The 9,381-nt window shown below is 35.4% G+C and overlaps 1 protein-coding gene across 2 annotated transcripts; it reads right to left on the bottom strand.

Moving 5' to 3' along the window:
* Positions 1-3,854: 3,854 nt before the first annotated feature.
* LOC143461238 (flavin-containing monooxygenase 5-like) lies at positions 3,855-8,467 on the bottom strand. Of its 2 annotated transcripts, XM_076959074.1 has the most exons (11): positions 8,315-8,467; positions 7,986-8,134; positions 7,768-7,886; positions 7,430-7,568; positions 7,011-7,196; positions 6,466-6,593; positions 5,654-5,793; positions 5,328-5,542; positions 5,062-5,189; positions 4,840-4,965; positions 3,855-4,218 (listed from the first exon to the last, which is right to left on the bottom strand). In XM_076959074.1, the coding sequence occupies exons 2-11, from the start codon at positions 8,104-8,106 to the stop codon at positions 4,003-4,005; spliced, it is 1,518 nt and encodes a 505-aa protein (XP_076815189.1). In that variant the 5' UTR covers positions 8,107-8,134; positions 8,315-8,467; the 3' UTR covers positions 3,855-4,002. The 2 variants fall into 2 exon arrangements, with proteins under 2 accessions (XP_076815189.1, XP_076815188.1); XM_076959073.1 differs by lacking the exon at positions 8,315-8,467 and having other exon boundaries at positions 7,986-8,263.
* Positions 8,468-9,381: the final 914 nt, after the last annotated feature.

Below are 9,381 nucleotides of genomic sequence, written 5' to 3'. Positions count from 1 at the left end.
GGCATTTTATGCATTTTAGATGACAAATGTTAAATTTAAATACAATGACAGTTTTCTGTGTGTATTTCACCGGGAACACATTTGCACTTTTGAGGCAAATTGTCTGGTTATCTTAACTTGAAATTCAAGGCGTTCACATCTCCGCCTCACCATGCTCGTACCTTGACTCCAGTCTACTGAATGTAATTGATCTGAGTTTCGCCACGTCATAAGATTTCACTTTACGTAGCTACAAAAGCAGAAAGCAGATGGATAGATACGTTCTGTAAAATGATCGCTTTACAGGTTTTATCTTAGTTCAATGTCTTTCGTTGTCATAACATTGGTAGTGGATTTCTCTTATACAGTGTTATGGACAATTTTGCGCAGGATAGAAATTCTTTCTAAAAGATCAGTTATAAATGTCTGTCGATCAAGAAGACGTTGCAACTACGTTTGTTGTTCGAGGCACAAGGTTGGGGCGCAAGGTTCAAGCAAAAGCAGAAATGAGTGTTTGCTTAGCAACTGATTTTTACGATGTACCACAAAGTTCAAAAAGCGCGTTTCTGAACGCGAGCATAAAAGCTTTAAACGCACGTAATATTTCTTATGTGTGTATGCAATTTTATGCAAACGTAACTGTATAGGTTTTAGGAGGCATAAGCTTGAAAAAATAAGATTTCTTTGACTTTGTTAGACTTTTACGTAGGGCTTTAAAAACCTGTTTAGACCAATCAAAAGGCAACATGGTCCGTTCTTCTGTGTGTGTGTGTTCAAAACACACATGTCCGTCCGATCTGCGTGGAAAACTTAGTTAAAAAATTAGTGAAAACACATTTTTTCTGTGATTACGTGTTCTAAAGTTTCTAAAGCTTGATTTTACTACAATGTTTTGCAGTTTTTAATTTTTTATATTCTGCACTTGTTGTTTTTATCTGCTGATCGTGAATGAAAAAGTTGTTCATATAAGTTAGTTATAGTACAGGATGTTGCATAGGCCTATGGGTGGTCACGTTAGACAGTACTGTCTACATTTGCGTCAGACCTACCCAACTGTATCAGTAATCATCTAATGACGAAAGTGAACGACCAAATAACCGCGTCATTTTTTATAATTTTTACCTTGGTAAATTGGAAATAGCATTCTGAGAATTATCCGGCACGTTTTTGAAAAAGAAACGGTTTCAGTAGGACTTAAAGATGTTGATGGGTCAATATAACTGAACAAAATATTAAATTAAAGAGTAAATGAACCCTTTCTTGTCTAATAAACTACCTAAAGTTTATCATAACACCTATGGACCCCATATCACATAGACATCTATGTTCCTATCTACGGTATATCCAATTCTAAATTAACCGTAAAAATTATAATGTAAAATATAATACTCCATTAAAGAGTATATAAACAATATAAACTCTTTCAAATAAGCATTTCGTTTTACGCGCTTTTCTCTTCTGTGAAAAATTGAGGAAATGCAAAGAGAATTTCTGCAGCTGTCAAGCCAAGTAAGTTGAACAACCGTTGTAACGGTCTTGAACAGTTTTACTCTGTACTGTACACAAACTTTGACTGAGCTTGTGAAATTATTTGTTGCTAACTCATACAAATATTAAAGGGAACAAAAATGTAAAAACTCATCCTGCTACGTGTTCCATTTCGCTGAAACAACTCGACCCATTTTAAGCAGAAAAGTTTTGTGGGCATTCATCAGTCAAATATCATCAAACTTTGCACATGCGAAGCTTATGAGTACTCTCTCGTATCATTTAAAAGTTTATGTGACATAAAAATTTGTGCAAAGTTCAACACATGTAAGCTACTTGGAAAAAATTAATTGACAGATGGGAAATACAGTAGACTCTGCTTGTTGTGAACACCATGAGTCAAGACTATTTTGGTCGTAATATCCGAATGTTCACAACCGAATATGCTACAGTACTGTTTAACCACACCAGGATCAATACAGTTAGGCATAAAATGACAAAAAATGTCAAAATCATCATTTATTTCATTATCGGTAAGCAGTAACATTAAAATGAACTTCATTGGGTGAATTTGAAATACAAGTGACGCAATTTGTAACTGTCAAACATAATTGACAGCGACAAATTGATAAAAAAAGACGGAAAAAGTGGTCATAAGAAGAATGGTCATAGTAACCGGAGAGTTTTTTATGGCATCATCACCACACCAAATCGGTCATATAAAGCGGGTGGACATAATAAGCGGATTCTACTGCACATACTTACACGTGCCTTTGAGTCCAAGTCCAAAGAATCCTGTCCTTGTTGAAACGGTTAGAATTTTGAGAAATCAAACTATGTCTGACAAAAGTAAGTTAGCTTCCCAATGCAACGAACGAATACGACAAAAAAGCAAACACATTACCGCGTACTTTCCTACACTTAATAACCACAACAGGAACATGATTGTGCAACTGGAGAATGCTTTGGCTTGCATATGTTTATCGTATATAATACTGTATATACATCCATACTACATTATGCTGTAATAGGTTTCTTCAACTTGTACAATAAAGCATCATGAGATAAAAGCTCTCCTATAATCTCTTTTTGGGTTCTTAGTTTTCCAGCGCAAGTTTGAAAAGAAGATAAGCACAAGTTTGAAAAGCTAAAAATAACCACTGGCGACTTGAATGAATTGCAATAATAGCGTTCTGTGCAATTGTTACGCAATTGTTAATTGTTTGCACAAAAGCGTTTTTCACGAAAAGACACGGTATACAGTAAAAGAAAAAAAAATCGAATAAAAAGAAATTTATTGCACAAAATAAGAAGCTTACGTGATTAAAATAAGACAACGATCCGTCAAAAAATGGGTAAACACAAAAAATTAACCTACATGATATTCGTAAAACAAAAAAATCAATCAAAGATTGATAGAATTAACCGGTAAACCGCGGCTTTTAGTAGCAATTTTTTTTCAAAATATTGATTTTGGCTGATAAAATCTAAATGATATGGTTAAGACCGACTGAAACAAACATTTGATGCCTCCTAACAATTGCGATCAAAAATAACGATTTATAACGCCTGGAAAGAACATTTGTTTAATCAAGTACTGGAAATTTTGATTGCGATCATACCTGTCTTCGTTAAATACATCAATTATTTTTATATCTAATCATTAATTTCTTTCCTATTTTTTTAGCAAAGTGTAATTCTTGTCTAGCAACTGATAATACCATAAGAATAGTAATTTAATACTTTCTATACATAACTTCCTTTTGCTGTTAGTAAATTGTTTATGCTGGATTATGCCGTTCAATTATAATTGGCGATAAATTTTCAATTTGTCATTCAAATTTTTGTATGGATTATAATTATAGGATATAGCAGGGGTGGCCAGACCTGCTTCATGCTCGAGCCGCATATTACCAATTCGAGCTTTAAAAGAGCCGCAACACAAACACAATAAACAATACGAATTTATTCACTCACAACGAAGTGTAGCTATTGATAAACATTATTGCTGCGTGGTGATACTATGAGTCTCCACCTGGGCTTCACCAACTCTTTTTGCAATTATAAATTATAATTATTAGTGTAACCGTAACCAAGACTTAAAACTAGGTCAGCCCTGAGGTACAGCTTCAAACTGGCAGTTTACTTAACTACAGTGTACAAGTTAGCACACTTCTGTACAATAATGTCCTTTTTGGAGTGTAATTTGATTATTACTAACAATGAGTACATTGTTACTACGTGTGATAGAACGCATTGTTTCATAATCTGATCAAACAACTCGTCTAGACCGGGAAAATGCATGTCTAATTCAACAATGCAAATTCATTAAAGAGCCGCAATTAAAGGCTCAAAGAGCCGCAGTTTGGCCACCCCTGGGATATAGCCTCAGACGCCAAAATAAGAGAACTGCGTTTGTTGAAAGATATAATATTTGTAGGTATATTTATAGGTCTATAAATATAAGAATATTTTTTATTTTAATGACAAAGTTATCGCTACATAAGAATTCTTTTTATAATGTTAACAACAACGTCAACGCATCCCTGACAAAGCCTCATCCATAATGTTAAGGGACCGCTCTCTTGCTTTATCCCAGGAGTGATCTCCAACCAGCCTGTAGTGATATGGTACAACTGGACCCAGGTAATACATGTAAGCCAGTCTTGGGTCAGTAAGAAGCAGCTTGAAGAAAGATGGAACTAAACCGAGATCTTGAGCCAAATCTTCCTGATAGTGGTAAAGGTTTGTCTGTTCGTGTAACATCGAATATTAGCTTACATAAGATCACCACCGCTAATATATTATGCAAAGTACGTTAACTGTATGCCATAATAAGCCTATGTACTTTTACATGATACAAATATACATTTGGTGCTACCTTCAACTTTTAATATATACGTATACCGTACGGTATAAGTAATATTCAAATGGGTAGTAGGCCTATTCAACGTAGGTAATATTTACAGCGTATCTTTTATAAAGATTTTTAAAATTTATATCAAACATTTCTTGTTGAAGGCAGAGGCAAAGCTGGGGGAGGGGGGGACATCTGTCCCCGGCATATGGCCCTACAACAAATAAGGTTTTCCTGATGCTTACAAAATTTTAAATGTGTTGATAATGATGATGTATGGTTCTCCAGCATATTGCAGTTACTGAGTTAGCAAACACAGGAAACATGCCTCGGACTCCACTATAGCTCGCATTTTTAGTGCGGAGAGGGGGGGGGGGGGGGGCAAAACTGTCTTCGTCTCTGGGTGCTAAAAATCCAAGCTACTACGCTACTAGCTACAACTCTGGTTCAAGGCTAGCCATTACCTAAAAAATGAATTTGAAATATATATAACACAACAGCAAAATAAAACCGACCCGAAATATAAACTTTCCTCCAGTACTTCGCAGCAATTCCTCTCTGGTCTCTGTCCATGTCTTTTGCATTTCTTCTTTGGACGGTAGCTCTTTCTTTCCACTCAAAGCTCTTGCAATGTATCTAGCCTAAACATTCAGTTAAATTCATTAATTCAGTTAAAGTCATATACACCATGGACTAAGTGGTAATATTTATGGTAATTAAGTGGAGAGCACGAATACCTGCATTTCCGCATTGAGAGAAATACCACCAACTGCCGGAGCTAGGATACCAACAAACGATAGAGTAGACGGATGCTGAAGCTGGAACGGAAACATCCAGTTGTACAAACGGGCTTCGCTGAAATCGCCTTGTGGTCAATAACAGTTGTTTCAGAAAAAGCAGAAATATGATAAAATGAAATATGATAACTATTGTTCACATTTCACAACATTCCCATTTATACCACAGCACCACACGTTAAATCATCACAACGTTATATACTAACTTGGCAAAATCTCTTCGCTTATAAACGAATAACTTGGGGAATATCCTGTAGCTACGAAAACAGTATCTACAAAATCCTCTCTGCCATCCACATAGGTCACCGTATTTCCTGCAATTTTTTTAATTTCAGGTCTAGTTTTAACTTGTCCGCTGTAGATTTTTAATGGAAGTTCATCTGATACAGTGATAGTTCTTAGCATGTTCGTGTAAGGATACCTGTAATCAAACAATGCACCGTATGAAAAACAAACAAACACTTACATACAAACGAGGTTGAAAATGAACATAATGAAACTTTATTGCTTATTGGCTAGGTTTACAATGTACTTCGATTTTATGCCACAAGCTTCATGATTTACACGTGACTCCATCAAATTTGCCCAGTTTTTATTGGTCCACCAACTAGGAAGCCATCTTTCCTTTAGCAAATCCAAACGATTCAAAATTAAATCAAATGGTAGGCCCATCTGGAAGAAAACAACTTGTTTTTCAGAAGTTGAAAATGAAAGCAATTAAAACAATGAAGTGGAAAAGCTTTTTGATTATAACGTAAAGGATCATTGAAAACAGTTTTTGGAACTTGTATGTTTTACTCCCTATAACTACTAAAGTTTATGATGCGTGTTCGATTCCAATTGCTTTTAAATAGATTGTATTGAAAATTGAAATGAAGTTGGCGACGACAACGTAATTTTAGACCACGCTAGATAACTAAGCTATAAGGTGTCCTGGTATGTTGGTAATCAACTTCACGTTTTGAACAATTAACTAGGGAAGAGGAAATGAATTAAAAACGCCTGTAGGATGCGATTGCATAATGGAGAAGGAACGTTTCCAAATTTGGTGAAATTCGTTTCTGTTTCTGCAAGAAAGCTCTAACACCACAATGGCTCGCGTGCCAACTAACAAGTTGATTTTGTTGATTTGTGTGCGATTTTTACATGATCGTCATCATGTTTGTTTTTGTGTAATATTTTTGCTTTTGTGTAAAATTGGCACTTTTCATCAGAGCCACTGATTCGATTACAACGGCTTCATAAATACTATATCAGACCGAATGGTAAAATTTAATTTATGCGACGGTGCTGTATTCCTACATACTGTATATAACAAACATAATTTATACATTATGTTCCTACCGCTGATACTCGTGGAGCAAGCCATATACCGTTTCTTGAGGATAGGGAGACATTTTTGGCAGTTTTTGCACAATCACAAGCGATGTCAGTTCCCGTGAATGCAGCTCCAATAACCAAAATAGATTTATCTGCAGAAGACCCACACGGTGCAGCTTTGCCAAATAGTTTGCATATATACAGCATCATTATACAGCCTATATTAATCTATATCCACACATCTACCATTTCATTCAAACGTAAGTCTAAGTCCATAAAAATGTAATTGCTCCGCATAATCATACGTAGGCCTACATGTGAATCAAATTATTTATATGTGTTGTAAGAACTTATTGTATACTATAAATGTACTATATAACTATATATAATATAGGTGTAATTGTATAAGCTACACCAGTCGCTTTAATGTTATTATAATTTCATGTCAAACGTAAACCACAATTCATGATATTTGATCAATCAATTTGACCATTCAATTCAATTCAAACCAAATTCAATACCTAACCACACAATTTGCAATACGCACAACCTTACACTTATTTTTATACCTTTTAAATTTTCGGGTCCCTTGTAATCGCCGCCGTGAAAAATCTCGCCCGCAAAATCTTTGTCTAATCCAGGAACGGAAGGCTTTATCTTCTTGTTAAATACACCACATGCAACAATGACACCATCAAATTCTCTGACACTTATGTCGTCATTGTTCAGATCTTTGACCTTCACCAGCCAGGAACCTTTAACAAAAAGTATAAATGCAGTAAATATTGCAAAATAATTTTGTAAAATTATTCCAACATAAACTAGCTACGCGGTATGTAGCCTAAGTAGGCTACAGTATAAATTAATAGGAGCATATATATAACTATATAAATATATAAACAGCCAAGAGGCAGAGTAATAAAAACGTATTTATCTGATTTGATCAATGCTGATTTTCTACTATTTACGATCAAGAAACATACTTTACCTGTTTTATCATAAGACTTGGCCGGAGTCACACTAACAATTTCTGTTTTGAATCTAATGCATTCCTTCAAGCCAAAATGATCTGCATACATCTCAGCAAATTCGCCAACATGGAATCTATTGAGAAAAGGTGGCCATTCCTAAGGACATAAATTTACATTGCTAAGTTGCATAATGTGAACTTTCTTACGCATCGTTGTATTAGAGGCAGATAAAATTACTGTGCTGTTCATCTTCAATTAAATTATTTATTTAAGCCACGCAGCACATACACACAAATTCCATATGTTTATGTACTTCGCAGAATCTTAAAATTTGTAATTTTCTTTAAATACTTACTTTCGGAACAGGGAAGTCGGAAAATCCAAAGTTAACTCTACTAACATTAGTAACAAGTGATGGATACGTTGTTGGACTGTTGTCATGCTTTTCTTTCTTGTGGTCACTCCACATACCACCTGTGTCGAGAGATGTTTGAACAAAGACGTAATGAGAGAACAGCGTACCAGTTGATGAAACGCGTGTTGGTGAATACAAGTTTAGAAAAATTTACTTACCAACAAAATCTAACTTTTCGTAGCAAGTTGGTATCAAACCTTCTTCCAAGCAAGCTTTAATGGCTGCCAGACCACTTATTCCAGCTCCTATTACACAGACTTTCTTGCTCTTGTCTCCCATATTTCTGGTACAATTCTTACCTATTTAACTGTTTTATTAAGTTTACAAGTTAAATTAAATTGACAACATGTACATAAGACTTGTTATGAAGATCAGCTGATATGTCATACACAAACTTTACTGAAAATACTAAACGCTTTTCCATCAGACACCATATGACAGGTAAACAACATTCCTTATGCTAACAGCAGCTAAGTTAATTATTTACCAACGTGGTCTAACGAGTTACAAATCATCTGGCAGAGACTAGAACAGTGTTTCTCAACTGCTGGTCCGCCAAACAAATGAGTGTACTTTTTATTCTTCAATTATAAGATCCTATGCCTTAACAAAATAACTTTCAACGTTTAATTTTTAATACAACGTTCCTACATCTTCACCTGGACATTTTGCAATTCAACCAATAAAAGGAGGTACTTGAAACCAGCGTTCATGACATATTTTGGTTTTCATTACAACATAACCATATATATACCGCGACATGAGTCTAAATTGTTTTCGCTTTTGGCAAGTATCATATTGTGACCTCATAACAATAAAAGTTAAAAGAACCTGGGTCAGGTTAAACACGTGAATTGTAAAACAAAAGCTAGGCAACTTTTTCAAATGCATTTTTGCTATATACTCTATGTACAGGAAGCGTGTAATGCAATTAATCACTAATAACGTTGCATTTACTGTTTTTGAATCCTGTTGTGCTGAAATGTAACTCTGCTCATATCGCATTGATGCTGAGTTCATCTAAGAATAAACTCGAAACATCTCCAAAAAATGACTGCTTTCTCTCTGAGCACTAGTCCTTGTAGGACAAATACTTACCTTAGGAAAACTCAATTGTGACGTGCGTGCCTGCGTAGTTTCTGTCATGCACGAGCGCTTCCTTTGTAAGCTGGCTCGAGCTGCTGATAGTACAATGTTGCAAATTAATTTGCGCTGTCGCACACATCCAAATCAGCACTGCAACTGCAGCGTTTGACTTATTACATCGATTCTTAGAATAACTACAGCAAAAACGCCTCTACTTAGCAACCGGAGAATTTTGCTTCCTAGGGGAACGTTCTTGCATGACAAAAAGCAAAGTCTAGCCCAGGCTCAAATATTTATTCTCCAAAACTTCAATCATGACGCTATTTCTGTCATGCATGAACGCTTCTTCTGTAAGCAGTTCTCACGTCTGGAACTTTCACATGAAACGCATTGATATTTGAACAAGTTTTGCCGATAAGCCTAGAAGCGAGTTGGGCTATCATTTTTTCACCTGACAAGTTGTATGTT

The sequence above is a fragment of the Clavelina lepadiformis genome, chromosome 5, assembly GCF_947623445.1.
Source record: "Clavelina lepadiformis chromosome 5, kaClaLepa1.1, whole genome shotgun sequence".
Classification (NCBI taxonomy): domain Eukaryota; kingdom Metazoa; phylum Chordata; class Ascidiacea; order Aplousobranchia; family Clavelinidae; genus Clavelina; species Clavelina lepadiformis.
The sequence above is the reverse complement of the archived record's forward strand: the minus strand, read 5'-3'. Positions and strand labels throughout refer to the sequence as shown.

Excerpts from the sequence above, each read along its gene's own strand:
- LOC143461238 (XM_076959074.1), bottom strand. The coding sequence starts at position 8,106 with ATGGGAGACAAGAGCAAGAAAGTCTGTGTAATAGGAGCTGGAATAAGT. Across the intron at positions 5,543-5,653 it reads GCTTGTGGCATAAAATCGAA|GTATCCTTACACGAACATGC; the intron begins GTACATTGTAAA and ends GTTTGATTACAG. Across the intron at positions 4,966-5,061 it reads CTCTCAATGCGGAAATGCAG|GCTAGATACATTGCAAGAGC; the intron begins GTATTCGTGCTC and ends CTGAATGTTTAG.